Genomic DNA, 16,988 nt, shown 5'->3' on the forward strand with positions numbered 1-16,988 from the left:
GACCCAGTTAAACAGTTTACCCTTCACACCACACTTCCGCAGCTTAATGAGGAGCCCATCCTTCCAAACCATATCGTACGCCTTCTCCACATCAAAGAGCACCGCAATAACCTTTTCTTTCTGAGCCCTGGCCAGCTGGATATCAGATTCCAAACACAACACGGAATCCATGGTGTTCCTGCCCCTACGGAAACCACTCTGGTGCGCGGGAAGCAAACCCTGACTCTCCAAGAAGTAATCCAACCGCTCGGTAACCATGCGCTCCATCGATTTCCCGAGCTGCGACGTCAAGGCAATCGGCCTATAACTTGAAGGGTCAGACGCTGGCCTACCCGGCTTCAGAACCGGCACCACCGTAGACTGTTTCCACGCAGATGAAACACAACCTGAATCCCAAACATGGTTGAAAAGACCCAGGACTAGCCCAAGCGTGTCATCAGTCAAATGAGAGAGCATGTCATAGCACACCTCATCTTTACCCGGGGCTGTCTGTTTCGCCTTAGAAAGTGCTCTCCTTAGCTCAAACAAACTAAACGGAAGGTCAAGGTCATCTTGAGTCGAAGGCTGGTGCCCAATCAGCTCAGAATTCTGGGCCAAAGTACTCTCCCTGTAGTGCCTTTCCGCAGGTGAGAGATTGTCAGAGCTGTGCACCGACACAAAGGTGCTGGCCAACAGTTCAGCTTTGTCAACGTCGCTGACTGCTTCAACACCATTCTGCATTAGGACCGGGGTCCCGTGACGGCGCTCAACCCCATGCATCCGCTTAATCATCCCCCAAACATCCCCGAGACGCGTTTCTCTCCAAATTTCGGAACAATACCGCCTCCAACAGGCACTCTTGGCCGTTCTTACAGTTTTACGCACAACAGCGCGGGCCCTCTTGTAGTCAATGAGGGCACCCTCAGTGTGGGTAACCCTTAGCCGGCGAAACGCCGCATTTTTCGCCCTAACAGCATAACCACATGCTTCATTCCACCACGGCACCCGCTTCCTATGTCCACTACCACCACTCTTAGGAATCGTGCCTACCGCTGACTGCGTGATGAGCGAGACAATTGCACTATTGAGATCATCCACCTGAGTCAATCCTCCTTCCTGCAGAACCCTAGAACCATCATCAGCTTTCCTCAGGAAAGCCCCCCAGTTCGCCCTTGCCAACTGCCACCTCTGGATCCTCGTCCCCCTGACCACACAGCTCCCAAAGCCAATCTCGGTGCGGACTAGATAGTGATCGCTACCAAAAGAAAGATTACCAAGAACCTCCCAACTACAAACACCAGCTAACTCCTTGGACACAAGCGTAAGATCTATTGCACTTTCCGTACCGGTCCCCATATCATAGCGGGTCCCACTCCCATCATTCAGACAAACCAACTCCCTTTGATTGATAAAACCCTCTACCACCTGCCCATACCCATCGGTACCACTACCGCCCCACAAAGCGCTATGCGCATTAAAATCCCCACACCACATGGCCTTTCCCCGAACATCCTTACCGATACTATATAAGGACTCTAACGTTAACTCACCACACGGATTATAAAGGTTAACCACAGTAACATCTTCACCACCCAGCCAGACCCTCACCGCCAGAGCCTCCGGCGCTTTACTCACACTGACAACAACGTAATTTAGGTCATCTCGGACAAACACAGCCACACCTCCGCCTCTACCCTGCTCCCTATCATTCCTAACACACACATACCCTTGTATCCCAAAAACCCACCTAGGTTGAAACCAAGTCTCCTGCACGCACATAACGTGAGGCTTGTTCAACAAGGTAGAGACAAAATGCTTAAATTCCTGGCCATTAGCACGAAGACTACGCGCATTCCATTGCAAGACAACCACCGCCATTATGAGCCCCCGGAACCTGACGGCGCATCGGGAGCCCCCCCACTCCCACTGCCAGAATGGGGCAGGGTGCCTTCCCGCAGCGCATCCTCTATCTCCGTCCACTCGGGACCCCCAGCTCCAAAGTACTTCCCTGCAGCCTTAGCGATGATCCTAGTCTTTTCGGATCTCTTCTTGGTTTGCCCAGTACAGTTAATCACTTCCACCATAAAGAGGAAGAAATCTTTCCTCTTCACAACCAGTACATCCTCCGCACCCACAGGGCCTCTGCCCGTGGAAGCCACACTCACAGGGATCCCAGTGGGGACCTCCCCCTGGCCGCGGGCAACGCTGCCCCCTCCCCTGTCGCCTAGGTCACCAGCAGCACTGGCAGCCCGCACTGCATCCACCTTCACCTGACTACCAGACACCTTCTTGACCGCATCCGCGTAGGATATGCCTTGAGAGGCTCTAACTTTTTGCACCTCAGCAGCCCTCTTGCTGAACACGCATCCCCCGTAGGCAGAGCTATGCTCTCCCCCACAGTTACAGCACTTGAGTTTTGCTCCTTCGTCACACTTCCCATACTCGTGGTCTCCTGCACATTTACCACACCTCCACCACCACCTGAGCCACGTCCTTGCACACGACCAGCAGCGAGCCATCCCTAAGGACACTCGCATGCTTGACCACTCCCACAGCTACAGTCAGGCTCCTTGTCAACACCATCGGATCCCACCCCTTAAAGGACGCATTACCCTGCGCGAGCTTTATGAACACCTTACACTCTGAACTCACATCCCCGACATCTGCAACCCCCCCGCCCTGCTCCTCACTGAGAGAGCCCTCCATAGACGAGCAAGAAGACGCCCTACGCTGCACAGGATCAGTGGCTCCAGGGGAGTCCTCCCCGCTGTTCATATCGTCACCGACCAGGTCACGCCTCCTCTATGTTGCCGTAATGTCCAAACAACGCTCAATAATCCACCGTCAGCTCTTCTCTCTCTGCACTTTTGTGTGAGTTGTGCAGTGCCAAAATGTCATTTGGAAGTAAAGACCTTTTTGGTCACAGCATACTACAAAGCTCTCTAGGTATGTGAAAGAGTTACTGCCGTCATGGAAACATAGCCGTGGATTGAACAATGCCGACCAATCTTGCTAAAGAACTCTTAAAAAAAGGAGTCCTAACAGCTTGTTGCATAAAGTAAGAGGGGAAAGGGACACCATTAGCACCCTTGAATCTCTTTATACAAGGGTTTCACAATAATTAAAAATTAGCACTGTTGAGATAGTAGTTATGATTTCCAAACAAAACACGACATCTTTTTAACAGAAAAAAAGAAACAGTAAACAGAAAACTGGCATTTAGTACAAGTTTAAGAGAAGTTACAAACAATTTACTTTCAATTTAATTATTTTTTGTTCAGTTTCCAAAAATATTATTTTTCTCTTGATTTTGTTGTACAATTGATTTTTCGCTAATGCAAACATACAATTGCCAAAACATTTTTCCAGGTGGTACTAGTCAATCCTTGCGTTTCCATTTGGTATCATAACTCAAGGATATAGCATCACATGTGTATTTAAAAAGTTAATAAATATAGAGCAGGCTCTCTCTCACACACACCACACACAAGGATGGTTAGGTTTGTATTTCTAATTCCAATAGTGCATAGTACATATTCAAATTAGGAAAGATAATATTTTCAGTTCATTATTTTAATAACTGATCATTTCTGATTGGTTGATAAGAGTTTACCATAGTTTATAAGTTAGCCAGGTTTTGTATAGTGTAATCAAAGCATTTAGTGGCAATGGTAAATACTCAGACAACATAAAAGTCCTAAATCCAATTAACAGTCCCGTTCTTTCATGCAGGTTTAACTGGGCAGTGAGAAATCTTCAGAGGAGCAAAAGGTCTTTAGCTTGATATCTTCAACAATGTGCAAAAATATTACTGTTATCTTCTCACTAAATACAGACTTTCACAATACTTTTAATAAAAAGGAGGCTGCTTTCCACAATATTTTCTCATTTTGCTTATAGTTTTTAGATCATTGTGATCCTGGATATTCTGTGGTTTCACCTTGGTGCTCACCTTACTCCACAGATAATACTCCAAGATATGAAAGGCATGGAAAAAGTGCTGAAAACTCCAAATCTATCAAACAAGGCTGATCGTGTTAAGAGATTCTGAGAGGCTCCTGCTTTAGAGGACGTTTGTCTGATGTCAGCGTTTTGGATGGGGTTTGGGTGGAGGTGTGAGACGCTGCAGAGGAAGACCCACATCCATCTACTTCTGCTGCTACCACACAAACAATCTGGTGTAGAGGAGGTGAACAAGTATAGTGCTGATAAATGAGCCAGCCCAGCTCACAGCTAAAAAGAGTCCAATGTTATCCCTGAGGCGCAGCAGGAAAGAGAAAGTGATTACGACTTTGCACAGTGTTTCAATTTCAGTCAAATGTCATCTCAAATGTTCTTTTCTCACAAATATCTTTTCAAGTGTGGTTAAACTGTACACATTAGTATCAAATAAAGTCAAAGATGTTGGGTTCATCATTGTAGTATTTCTAGCCTCTTGTGATATTTTTTCTCTCCTTATTCTTAGAGATATCCATGATCTATGAGCCTAAAGCAGGGTATGACCCGGATAATGACTATGCTCTTACTTGCATTCCTTGTAAACAATTTATATTCACATTCATACATTCATGTACCTAGAATGGTGTCATAGAGAGTGTGAGGAAAGAGAACCCAAGCAATAACAAACACACAATCTTATTCAGACGGGAACATGCCATGTAGGGGGCGTGGTCTGTCAAAATAAGGGAAACTATTTCCCTCTTTTTTTAAATCCTTAAACTTGAATAACTAATTCAAGTCGAGTGAAAATATAGTCTTAACAGATGTTGTTGAAAGGGGCGTTACCCCTGAAAAGTAGCATTCCATTAATATTCTTGGGTAATTATACAAATTTGGGCCATTGGACTAATTTAGTTTTCTTCATATGCCCTTATTTGGCACAATTTCAAGTCTACGTCTGCTCTTGTAGTTGTTGAACAGTGGGTGAGAGCAGCTCTTCTACATTAAAATGACTGGTTTGCTTTATCGCACGTTCCATATGTGGGTGTTCCCGGCCTACTACATTAAGCAGAAAGTATTTTTTATGAGGCTTAATTAAATGAGACAAAATTAAAACGCACATGAGCAAAAATTAGTTTTTGAATCAAAGCAAGTACAAAACCACATAAAGGTCATGGACCCATTTGCCTCCCCCATAACCACAGAATTGGAAAATACCCCCAACAAAAAACCTTCACCCGTACTTAAAGGCTTATTGGAAAAGGGAAAAAACCTATGACTAACCTCAGGAACTCACATCAGACAGCTCACAGAGCAAATATCCTCCTCAATATTTCCACATAGTTTAGCGTCTGTTGTGTACAACATTTGTCAAAGTTGTACAAACATCTGTAGGAGAGTATAGCTTTGTGATATAACACAGCAAAACAGCAGACTGCAATCTTCTCCCACAGACAAGTTACACGAGAGACGTGACCTCAAGTGACATTTCGACTCCAAATCTGAGTGAACATATTAGCCTACAACCCCAGGGTAAGTAAATATCCGATGGCCTCCTACTAACCCGAGTTTCTTTCCATTTTCAGAATCATACTCCATTACTGTCAAACCCATTTTCACTGCTCTTTGTCCCTGCCAGTTCTGTGATGATCGCCCACACTGTATTTTTGGTGTGTTTCCAGTAACATGAAAAAAACATCCAGGTCGGAATTTTTATTTAATTTTTTTATATATTTATCCTCGCACAGGTTTTGCAGACAGTTTCTTTTCTCAGAAGTGAGCGCTTCGCATTGGTGTGGCCGTATTGGATGCAGATATTGAATAAAATTGTTCTCTACATCTATACTAGTCCAACCACAGGAAAAGAGCCATTAGCAGACAACCTTTTAGTAATTACCGCTCTGTTGTGGTTTGTGCCGTAGTTGGCGCGTCCGCGGCGCTGTTGCCCTGCGTGCGAGTTCGGTGAGCTCTCACTATTTTTCTTATTGTCACTTGATGATGTGAGCACTTTTCTACAGTCAGGCCAAATAACTTCACAGCTGAAACACCATGGAACATGGATCTATTATATTATCATGGCATGGCTGCGGTCTGCACGCTGCCCAAATCTATGCGCCCATAGGTAAAACAAAACCTATCAAAAGTGCGACAATTTTCATATCTTACGATCCCCACAGATGATTTTTTTCCCCGCAGCTTTTGGATTTGCTCTCACAATTTGACATTCTCGAAACGTACGGCCAGTAAAATTATGCAATAAAATGTTTAAGGTCGGGTTTTCATTATTTTCAAATCCAGCTCGGTTGAGTTACTGGAAACACACATTTTTTTCTTCTTGGCCTTATGACATGTTAACATTTTCCTATGGAAAGGCAAGAAACGAAGGGATGTTTCGTAGCTCAGCGTGTTACCCATAATCAAATAAAACACAGCAACCTCAATTTCCCTCCATCTGTTCAGTTCACAAGACTAATAGCACTGTTCTACAGATGTTCTTCTAAATTGGACCGCAAGAATGCTAGGAGTGATAGATAAAAGTAAATATGACAATAACTCTAACTGTCTAAACTGAATAGACTGAATGTATTAGTTGCTTAAGGTTATAGGTCATAGTGAAGGGGCTGACAAAGAATGGGGGTGTGTATATATGAAATTGTGGTTGCAAAGATGCATTACCTGGTTTTTTGGGGGAGAGGGGAAAAAAAGCATCCAGACGTTAAAAACTGACCTATTCGACAGCTTTTGGACAAAATGGGTTTTAAATGTTGGAAAATGTATGTGGCAAGTTTCTCTTCATTCTCCTCCTTCATTATTACCCGTTTCTCTCTCTCTCTGTGTGTGTGTGTGTGTGTGTGTGTGTGTGTGTGTGTGTGTGTGTGTGTGTGTGTGTGTGTGTGTGTGTGTGTGTGTGTGTGTGTGTGTGTGTGTGTGTGTGTGTGTGTGTGTGTGTTGTGTGTGTGTTTTATGTTCTGTTGTTTTAAATAAAAAAATAAAAAATGGCATACGTTTGTTGTTACAGTCAATTACAGTGTTGCAGTGTTTGTTATACAGTCAGTTACACACCTTGTTGGAATAACCATGCAAAACAGAAAGAGAAAATGCATAAAGACTGGAAATGCCCACATGATACATTTTCACAAACAATCCTATGGAATTCATGTTGCATCCTTGCAGATTTCTTTCCAACTCTATGCCAATGTCTGACAAATGCAAGTTTTGTAAACCATAATCTTGATTTACCGGTTTCACATGGATCTAAATTGAAGATCAAGTTACAAGTTAGAGCAAATAGAATGCCTTTTTGACACCCCACAGAGGTATCCCTAAAATGTGATCATGCATGAATACATGATAATATACAACCATCTATGGGAAGTGATTGTACAACGTTGCCTGGATATGACAATGCCTAAACTTTTGAGTGGTCACTCTTTGCAAATTAGCCTGCTGCTTTGCATTGTTTGACATAAAGCATTCCTAATTGGCAGGGACAATGTGTAGAAACGAGGTACATGTATGTTCAATAAAATGCACAAGGAACTCCAACGTTGCTGCTGGCGTCGCTACGTGACAACCCTAAAGCATGGGTCCGCTCCATGGATGTCCTCAAAGATCACACAGGAAGCTGTAATACTGAGCAAATAAAGAGTGCTTTGGATGGCCTAGTTCCCGGCACATTACGCTATAACAACAAATATCACTGATCACACAAAGCGATCACACAAAGAAAAAAGCGCAAGACAAATAGTTTAGAACTCACCTCCTCCACCGTGAGCGGCATGCATATCCTGTACTCCTTCAGCAACATCTTCCACCACCTCGGGGCTCAACTGTTTGCGGCGCTTAAGTGTTTTCAACAAAGTGTCACAAAAAAAACAACCAGCCCCAGTGCCGCACGTAGTAGTAATAAGACGTCTGTCCGCCGTCCCGGGAGATGTGGAGCGCTGCGGACGGTTCAGCGCACGCGGAGCAGCTTTGTCCCGGGCTTGGAAACACGACACGAGTTGGGCTTAACTTGTCTCATCGGAACCAGGAGTCACCCTCGCAGTCTCGGGACGCCACACGGCAGCAGTGAGCTCCGTCCGTCCTGCGGTCATCGCCTCCTTTCCACACGCGTGCGTCAAGCGTACGTCAGTGTCAGAGCGTCACGGGCGGCGAGGCGGGGCTGTGTCAAAATACGCGAGGAGGAAAAAACGTTCGCGAGCCTAAATAAAGCGGTGGACATTGTGGTTTCGTTTCGCGCTCGATTAAGTGAGGCCAAAGAAGTTGTGTTTTGTGATCGTGTGACGCTTCGCCTGTGTATAGTTTCACTTTTAAGCCGTCCGGTAAATACATTTATGACGAAAACCGGATGTGCTTTTATTACTGCATATCAACACTTATAGTCAGCGCAGCAAACTGCCGCAATAACGTTCAATTGTGTTTTTTGTAGGATTTTTTTTCTTTTTTATGTATGCTCAATTATCTACAATAATTGTATGTGTCGTTTGATTACACTTCGAAGTTGCTGCTACAATGTTTGGTCATTGTATTGCTTTATTTTTCAGTTTTTCCTCCACTTGGGGCAATTGAAAACATATTCTGTATCGTTTTTAGCAAACCCAAGACTGGGCTGCACCCTCTCTCTCGCTCTCCCTCTGTGCTACAGTTGAAATATCTGCATTAGAAGTTCGCAACGCATTTCCTCACTCACACGCAAAAGGCCTTTCGTTAATGTCAGACTAGACTTTCGATCATGAAGAGGCCTAATGACTAATAATGACCACAGTCATACAGCCAGGTCAGGTCTTTATGTTCTGACTCATATAAGCCTGTAGAGACTGGAAAACAGGCCTGTTAAAATGTGGATTCATAGATTATGATATACAATAGGGTAACATTAAAGAGCATGAATCACAGACAAAAATAACCCTAAAAATAAAACAAGGAATGGCATGTAAGGACCAGACAGATTGTCAAGCATGCATGATAATGAGATATGTAGCAAACAAGGACTTCTATTAAACAATAGGTGGCTGGACCAAGGATGTAGAACTTTCAAATAAGTTGCCAAAGACATTCTCATTTACGCTCTTTAATATCAGCTTGTGTTTATTTCATCATGATTGATTTGTATAACCTCTCCTTTGAGTCCTCTTTGTATAGACCTAAGCAACAGATTTGAACTGTTCCAAACCCATGTTTGTCAAAGAGGGTTTTGTTGAACAGACTCGTGTCATCCAAACTCACAAATATTTTCAAGCACAAAAGCTTTTAGGCAGACATTGCTCACACTGTGCTCAGACTTCCACAGTTAATACTCATAGGTGCGCAAAGAGCAGTATTTCTTGTAAAGCAAAGCAAGTTTTTTGTACAGCACAATTCATACACAGGGCAAGTCACACAACAGGAAAGAAAAGCATTAAAATCACAAAGACATGACAGAAATCACATTGTATGGTGTGTGATGTGATTGTTTAATGTAAGCTTATACGAATCAGAATCAGAAAAGGTTTATTGTTCACAGTTGTAATTTGGTAAATAGGGGTTCAAGATAAGTGTTTTCCATCTCCTCCAGTGATCACCCTATTGTGTATAATTCCATAATTACGTTTGTGTCTTTTAGCAAGACATTTTCTGATTCATGAAATTGTTATGTCTACTCTAAACCTGCGCTGTAGACTACAACAACCTTTCTTGGCAACAAGCAAAACCAATGTCAGTTTAAATTATGGGGGGAATGCCAACTGTGTGTGCACGCGAAAGCAAAATCAGACACCGACTGACAGCATCCAGAGAGCATCACCTGTATCTGTGATTATGATTATATTATTATTATTATTATTATTATTATTATTAAGCCTAATTAATAATGCACCCATTTAAATGCATTAGCTAATAGGCTGCAACTAACATGGGCTAAAAACTGTATCTCTACAATTGCATGTTTGAAGAAAGAAAAACTGTGTGTCAGACCATCTGATCTATGACATAAAATAGCCTCTTCCGCACTCTAAGCATCTGTCTCCCCCTACAGGTAGACCTATATGATTGCAATCTTACTGGTAGTATATCAGATTAAGCAAGATGCCAAAATATAAAAATGTAATTAAGTATTTCAAGGCTGAACTGCTTCAACAGAAAGTCCAATGATATGCTCTAGCACATAATCATATAAGATATAGATCTATGTCATGATCTATGTGTTTTTTCGTTTTTTTTCCTTGGGTCCTTCAGGCGCGTAGGACAGCTGCTAGCTCCTCTCTGATTGGGCGCTTTCTCATCCATTCGTCTGACAAGCAAAATAGTGAAAAGAAGCTAAGTTAGCCTTGCAAAAGAAGCAGACGTCAAATCGTCAATAACCGAAATCAAACATGACCGAGGAACGAGCTGAACGATCTGATGGAAAGATTGTAAAAATGGAAGTTGATTACAGTTCAACTGTAGACCAGCGACTGCCTGAATGCGAGAAAATGGCCAAAGTAAGCGGAGAGTGGAGACGTGCTCCCGGCTGAGTCATGATGGTGCATGGGAGCGTTAGCATCCACAGTAGCATTCACTGGTGTCGCTTTATTCTAGTTTCTTTGTTTTGGTTTACTGCGTTGTATCACTCGTATCTGTAAAACCATGTGTTAGTTAGGAAACACTCCTAACTACACTATTGATAATTTCCTCACCTATGGTTTACTTGAATATTTTTAATATTCGATTAATGACGATGCTAATGCTAAAAGTATTTAGCCTAGTCAGCCACACTCCGACAATCACACTCTTAATAATCATAATCGTGTATTTATGTTTTAGGATGGGAAACTGCAGGAAGCTGTTGAAAGTTTGCTGTCATTGGAGAAGCAAACACGAACGGTGAGTTATGTGTCTTCATTTGATAACAGACTTTTTTATTTCGTTGACGGAGGATGCTAACCCCTAACTTCTTTCACAGGCTTCAGACATGTTATCCACCTCTAGAATTCTTGTTGCTGTGGTCCAGATGTGCTTTGAGGCCAAGGACTGGGATGCCCTAAACGAGAACATTATGTTACTGTCAAAAAGGCGAAGCCAGCTCAAACAGGTAGGTTTGGTAAGCAACTATAATCCATTATGAAATGTACATTTTAACTAATCTATTTCCCAATGGAAAATCTAGGCTGTTGCCAAGATGGTTCAGGAGTGTTACAAGTATGTGGATACCATCTCTGATTTGACCATCAAGCTTAGGCTCATTGACACACTTCGCACCGTAACAGCTGGAAAGGTCTAACAGCTCTTCTTAACTTTAGAATTTGATATGGTTCTATGCTGGGTTCCTTGTTTTAGTCTGATCTTATTTCCCAAAAATAGATTTATGTAGAGATTGAGCGTGCCAGGCTGACCAAGACTTTAGCTGGAATCAAGGAGCAGAGTGGAGACGTTAAAGAGGCAGCTTCCATCCTTCAAGAGTTGCAGGTATGAACTTCTGGACGGGTAGACTAAATGTTCCTCGTTTTAATACATGATCCAAGTAGAAGTAAACATTGAACCACCTATTTAAGCTGCCATATACGTTTTCTTTTTCTATTTAGGTAGAGACTTATGGCTCAATGGAGAAAAAGGAAAAAGTGGAGTTCATCTTAGAACAAATGAGACTGTGCATTGCTGTTAAAGATTACATTCGCACACAAATCATAAGCAAAAAAATAAACACAAAGTTTTTCCAAGAGGAAGGAACAGAGGTAAGCATAAACAAAAGACAACCTGGGTTGATCTTTTATAACCAACATTTTGCTTGCCACGGAGCCATTTTGAGTATACCTACCATTGATCTTTTGGTCTGTTTTTATGAATCCAGGAGTTGAAACTGAAGTACTACAACCTGATGATTCAAGTTGATCAACATGAGGGTTCATACCTGTCCATTTGTAAACATTATCGTGCCATCTATGACACACCTTGCATTTTGGAGGACAATGGAAAATGGCAGCAGGTATACCATTAGCTTTTTGTTTTATTTATTGTATATCAGGGTTTTATTTGGTTTGTACAGTGCATGTTAATGAAGATGTTTAACTTCTCTATTGCTTTGTTTTTAGGCCCTGAAAAGTGTGGTGCTGTATGTGATTCTCTCTCCCTATGACAATGAACAGTCTGATTTGGTGCACAGAATCAGTACTGACAAGAAACTTGAAGAAATTCCCAAATACAAGTATGTTTTTGATTTTAGAAATGGCAATGCTTGTGATTGTTTATTATAAGGTCGCTGTACCAACGGGACGATGTGCATACCAATATTTTCCCCCTCCTATCCCAGGGACCTTCTGAAGCTGTTCACCACAATGGAGTTGATGCGCTGGGCTGTTCTTGTGGAGGATTATGGGAAAGAGCTGAGAGAGGGCTCTTCCGACCACCCAGCCACAGATGTTTTCTCTTATTCAGAGGATGGAGAGAAAAGGTGGAAAGACCTGAAGAACAGAGTTGTGGAGCATGTAAGTAGTTTATACACATCAAATATCTCTGAAATAAGAATAAATAAATAAATTGTACTTTTTGCAGAACATCAGAATAATGGCTAAATACTACACACGGATCACAATGAAAAGAATGGCAGGACTGCTTGACCTCTCCATAAATGTATGTACTACACATGAATTACCAGGGTTATTCTAAAGAATTGTATTTCAATGGGAACTTATTTCTCCTCTGCATTTACAGGAGTCAGAAGAGTTCTTGTCCAACCTTGTTGTAAACAAGACCATCTATGCCAAGGTAGACCGTCTGGCTGGCATCATTAACTTTCAGAGACCCAAAGATCCTAATGATCTACTTAATGACTGGTCTCATAAGCTCAATTCTCTTATGTCATTGGTCAATAAGACTACACATCTTATTGCCAAGGAGGAGATGATTCACAACCTGCAGTGAATCAGACTACATTATTTTGTATTATCATTTAATTTGTTTTTTGTAAAAATGTTCACTGAATACACACCGGTGACCTCTGGATTTAGCATTGTCTTCTGATGAGATGGTGCGCCACATCAACACCTTGTCTTTCTTTGTTCTGTCAGTTATAAACAAACTAAGATAAACAATTCCTGCTTATTTTGTAATTCTCTTCAAACCTGACTTTGTAATATATTATATTGCATTTATTGTAGTAAATATGGAACTTAATTAAACAAAAAAAATGTACCTACTACTATCCATTGTTTCTTTTGTCTTGTTATTGGGGTTACATTTCATTAACTTCCGGGAAACCAAGAATGCATCTATGACCGTCACTAGTTATTCTGCGCAACCCTACATTAATCAATTGTGGTTTAATGTACCCTTTTAGCTATAGCTGTGTTTAACCCAGCAGGTAAAAGGATCCTGCGATTTTAACAATATTGTAATCGTCTAATTTAAATATTGTTTACGCTGATATAATCGTCTCTCGTTTAATTTTAAATGTAAATGAGAACAATAAGGGACCTATAAACGATCTGCTCAAAGAGCAGCACATTGTACTCCAACAACCTTCAGAGCGCTACATCCCACTATGCTTTGCGATGGGTCTGACAAGTGGATCCAAGATGGCGTAGAAAGTAAAGCTAGGTAAGTGTTGACTTCCCATTTTCAGTTCCACTGGTTGTCTTTTTCGGTGCATCGCTAATGAAGTTGTTTGTCTGTGTAAGTAATAAAGATGTTTACAGATACATTTGGTTTGTGCAAAGATGTCGGTGTGATGTCACAGCAGTTATATGCGCACAAACACCGAGCCAAAACCCTGGGCCCAAATCCCGTTTTGTTTCGATGAGCTATGCTAGTAGCTAGCTTGCTAACATTAACAAACCAGCCAGCTAGCGTTATTCTTGCTGTTAGCATGATACTTTAGTGCTTTTAAAAGCCATATATTGCCAAACGGCTAACACATAACTGCGTATTGCAATCTGTGGTTGATCTATCCATCCAAAGAAATTGTCATCGAAGAGCTCCGTTGTGTTTCTGTATTTCACAAGACAACCGTCACTGCACTGACCCACAGTCGTCCTCAAGTTTCCATCCCAAACACTAAACTTGTTAATCCTGAAACAACAGAGATCATCTACAGTGTTGTTATGTCTGTTTTTGTTCTGTGGCTTTGGAATTGCACTTTAAATCTAGCGATGGTAAATGTGTCTGCCAATCCCCATTATGTGACGGGGGTCATGAAATATATCGCTTTCTTAAATGTTTACCATGACAGATATGAATATGTGCATTAAACATGCCTGGTGCACCCAGTTAGGCCCATCAAAACTTAAGTTAGTGAGTGTTTATGTACTGGGATCTTAGGAATATAAATAGAGGTGTAAAATGCCTTCTTGAATTTGTCAACTGACATATAAACTGTTCTTTAATTGAAGTAAAATGTAACTACATTTAAATATAATTATTGTCCGACATGATTGCTTAACTAAAATGCGTAGTTTATGAGTCTTTAAAATAAACAATTTACAGTATCTATAACATGTTGTTATCACTGTGCTTGTCTTTTGATTATCTTACATTTAACTTGCATTCTAATACAATCATGAAGTAAAAACACAATTTGACGCTGACCATTTTTAAAAAAAATAAAAAATCAAAAAAAAAATCCCGCCTGCAGGGCAAAAACATGATTAAAAACTTGAACAAACATCAGTAGTTTTCCGGTAAAGTTTGGGCCTTTGTGGCTGATATTTTCTGGAGCAGGTCACCCTGTCTTCTATTATATCTTGAACTGTTCTGAATTTGATGCTCTTTCTAATCACTGCTGAATTCTGATAGTCAAGATGAAACTATTCCGTTTTTTTTTTAATCAACACACACATCAGTTTGTTGGAAGAACATGATAGATGAACTACACCATCTGCGATCACCATCTTGTCTACACTGCAAAAGCTACACATTTTCCTCCCTTTCCTATTCCATCAAATTTGTTTCATACTGCTTTTCCTGCAATGTTCCACGGTATGGTATTAATGAGGCAAGCAGGTGATGACACCCGGGCAAGTTACAGATCAAAACTGCAGAGAGGCGTTAACAGTGGAATGTAAGTTGTCTTTATGACAATAAAAACTGATTAGTTTAATGCCATACAAAGCACAAAAGCAATAACAGTTGAAGAAAATGAAGACATGCAGGTGACAGGAGACCTCACTAGAAATGTAAACGTTACATAGTGACCTAAAAAAAAAAACAAAAAAAAATTATATATATATATATATAATTAGAATAATGGCTTATTCTAAAAGTGTTCAAGAAAGGATACTTGCTCAAAAGAGATCTAGTTTGAGTATCAATTAGCATCTGATTTTTTTTTTCTTTTGAGCTGAGAGATTTTATGTATTTTCCAAACTGTGAAGAAAGATTATTTAGTCACTGGTCATAGGAGCAACAATTATAAATATAGAAATTAAAAGGCCATTATTGAAGTATTTGCTAATTCTCAAATCTTGCCTATTTATTTTGTGCAGTTAATTGCACACTAGTAGTATTTTGTGTGGGTGATGGAATAATGTATTGATCAATGGTTAATGCAAAATAGATTAGCAGAGAGAGAGTAGCCCTATAAGTGTTTTTTTTTCTCACTTTATTTCTGCTGATGAGATGTTTTGTGTCCTCCAGGTGGTTTGCCCTAAGTCATGGCGGACAGGAGAGCGGAAAAGTCATGTGAAGAAGCCAGTAAATCGTTAGCCCGGCGGGAGTACGAGGCTGCTGTGAGCCACAGCTCGACTGCTCTGGTGGCACTTGCGCCCCCAACCTCACCAACCGGAGCACCAGAGTCCCCCAGTCCTCCAGCCCTCAGCGCTCCGCTCCGCAGCCGCGCCCTGCTGTATCGCATCGCTGCCTTGCTACAGCTGGTCAGCATACTCTTCTTTTACGTTTTGTACATTTACATAAAGTCTGTGTAAAAAAACAACTACGGACTCTGTTTCTACATTTTCATGAAGATTTACAACCAGCAGTTCCAGTACCAGCAATCCCTTCCTCAATCCCTTCCTCACTGCCCTCCTCACTTCCTTCCTCGCTCCCCTCCTCATTCCCTTCCTCGCTCCCCTCGTTGCTGCCCTCCTTTTTCCTCTCCTCGCTCCCTTCCTTACTCCCCCTCTCGCTGCCCTCCTCGGGCCCCTCACTCCCCTCCTCGCTCCTCTCCTCGCCCCATTCCTCGCTGCCCTTCTCGCGCCCCTCCTTGCTCCCCTCCTTGCTCCCCTCCTCGCTCCCTTCCTCGCTGCCCTCCTCGCTGCCCTCCTAGCGCCCCTCCTCGCTCCCCTCTCACTACCCTCCTCACTCCCCTCCGCGCTCCCCTCCTCACTCCCCTCCGCGCTCCCCTCCTCACTCCCCTCCGCGCTCACCTCCTCACTCCCCTCCGCGCTCCCCTCTCACTGCCTTCTGCGCTCCCCTCTCACTGCCCTCCGCGCTCCCCTCCTCACTCCCCTCCGCGCTCCCCTCTCACTGCCCTCTGCGCTCCCCTCTCACTGCCCTCCGCGCTCCCCTCTCACTCCCCTCCGCGCTCCCCTCTCACTCCCCTCCGCGCTCCTCTCTCACTGCCCTCTGCGCTCCCCTCTCACTGCCCTCCGCGCTCCCCTCCTCACTCCCCTCCGCGCTCCCCTCTCACTGCCCTCTGCGCTCCCCTCTCACTGCCCTCCGCGCTCCCCTCTCACTCCCCTCTCACTCCCCTCCGCGCTCCTCTCTCACTGCCCTCTGCGCTCCCCTCTCACTGCCCTCCGCGCTCCCCTCCTCACTCCCCTCCGCGCTCCCCTCTCACTGCCCTCTGCGCTCCCCTCTCACTGCCCTCCGCGCTCCCCTCTCACTGCCCTCCGCGCTCCCCTCTCACTCCCCTCCGCGCTCCCCTCTCACTCCCCTCCTCGCTCCCCTCTCACTGCCCTCCTCGCTCCCCTCTCACTGCCCTCCTCGCTCCCCTCTCACTGCCCTCCGCGCTCCCCTCTCACTCCCCTCCTCGCTCCCCTCTCACTGCCCTCCTCGCTCCCCTCTCACTGCCCTCCTCGCTCCCCTCTCACTGCCCTCCTCACACATTTAATGTTTCTATGACAGGCTAGACCACACATTTCCCTAACACATAGTGAACACATTTATATTTCAGATTTTAC

At 43.2% G+C, this 16,988-nt stretch overlaps 3 protein-coding genes across 3 annotated transcripts in view; 2 read left to right on the forward strand and 1 right to left on the reverse strand.

Moving 5' to 3' along the window:
* Positions 1-8,013, reverse strand: part of LOC140377127 (cytoplasmic phosphatidylinositol transfer protein 1-like) — a 60,536-nt gene extending 52,523 nt beyond the window's left edge. The window contains exon 1 of the mRNA XM_072462438.1: positions 7,679-8,013. Coding sequence (XP_072318539.1) covers positions 7,679-7,726 — 48 coding nt within the window. The 5' untranslated portion in view covers positions 7,727-8,013. The remainder of the gene's footprint in view (positions 1-7,678) is intronic.
* A 2,145-nt stretch (positions 8,014-10,158) lies between these two features.
* Positions 10,159-13,077, forward strand: psmd12 (proteasome 26S subunit, non-ATPase 12). The gene is made up of 11 exons (XM_072462482.1): positions 10,159-10,379; positions 10,702-10,761; positions 10,841-10,969; positions 11,045-11,152; positions 11,239-11,343; positions 11,460-11,609; positions 11,726-11,860; positions 11,967-12,079; positions 12,185-12,359; positions 12,427-12,504; positions 12,586-13,077. The coding sequence occupies exons 1-11, from the start codon at positions 10,272-10,274 to the stop codon at positions 12,793-12,795; spliced, it is 1,371 nt and encodes a 456-aa protein (XP_072318583.1). The 5' UTR covers positions 10,159-10,271; the 3' UTR covers positions 12,796-13,077.
* Positions 13,078-13,386: 309 nt separating this feature from the next.
* The window catches only part of helz (helicase with zinc finger), a 29,196-nt gene continuing 25,594 nt past the window's right edge, over positions 13,387-16,988 (forward strand). Inside the window, exons 1-2 of the mRNA XM_072463320.1 lie at positions 13,387-13,470; positions 15,505-15,740. Of these exons, the coding sequence (XP_072319421.1) occupies positions 15,522-15,740 (219 nt within the window). The 5' untranslated portion in view covers positions 13,387-13,470; positions 15,505-15,521. The remainder of the gene's footprint in view (positions 13,471-15,504; positions 15,741-16,988) is intronic.

This window comes from Eucyclogobius newberryi, unplaced genomic scaffold (genome assembly GCF_026437365.1).
Source record: "Eucyclogobius newberryi isolate DKJ021-1_F unplaced genomic scaffold, fEucNew1.0.hap1 SCAF_4, whole genome shotgun sequence".
Taxonomy (NCBI): domain Eukaryota; kingdom Metazoa; phylum Chordata; class Actinopteri; order Gobiiformes; family Gobiidae; genus Eucyclogobius; species Eucyclogobius newberryi.

What these genes read in the sequence shown, in the direction of transcription:
- psmd12 (XM_072462482.1), top strand. Translation starts at nt 10,272, where the DNA reads ATGACCGAGGAACGAGCTGAACGATCTGATGGAAAGATTGTAAAAATG. An exon ending in GAAGAAATTCCCAAATACAA is followed by an intron (nt 12,080 to 12,184) that starts GTATGTTTTTGA and finishes CTCCTATCCCAG; the next exon opens with GGACCTTCTGAAGCTGTTCA. An exon ending in AGAACAGAGTTGTGGAGCAT is followed by an intron (nt 12,360 to 12,426) that starts GTAAGTAGTTTA and finishes TACTTTTTGCAG; the next exon opens with AACATCAGAATAATGGCTAA.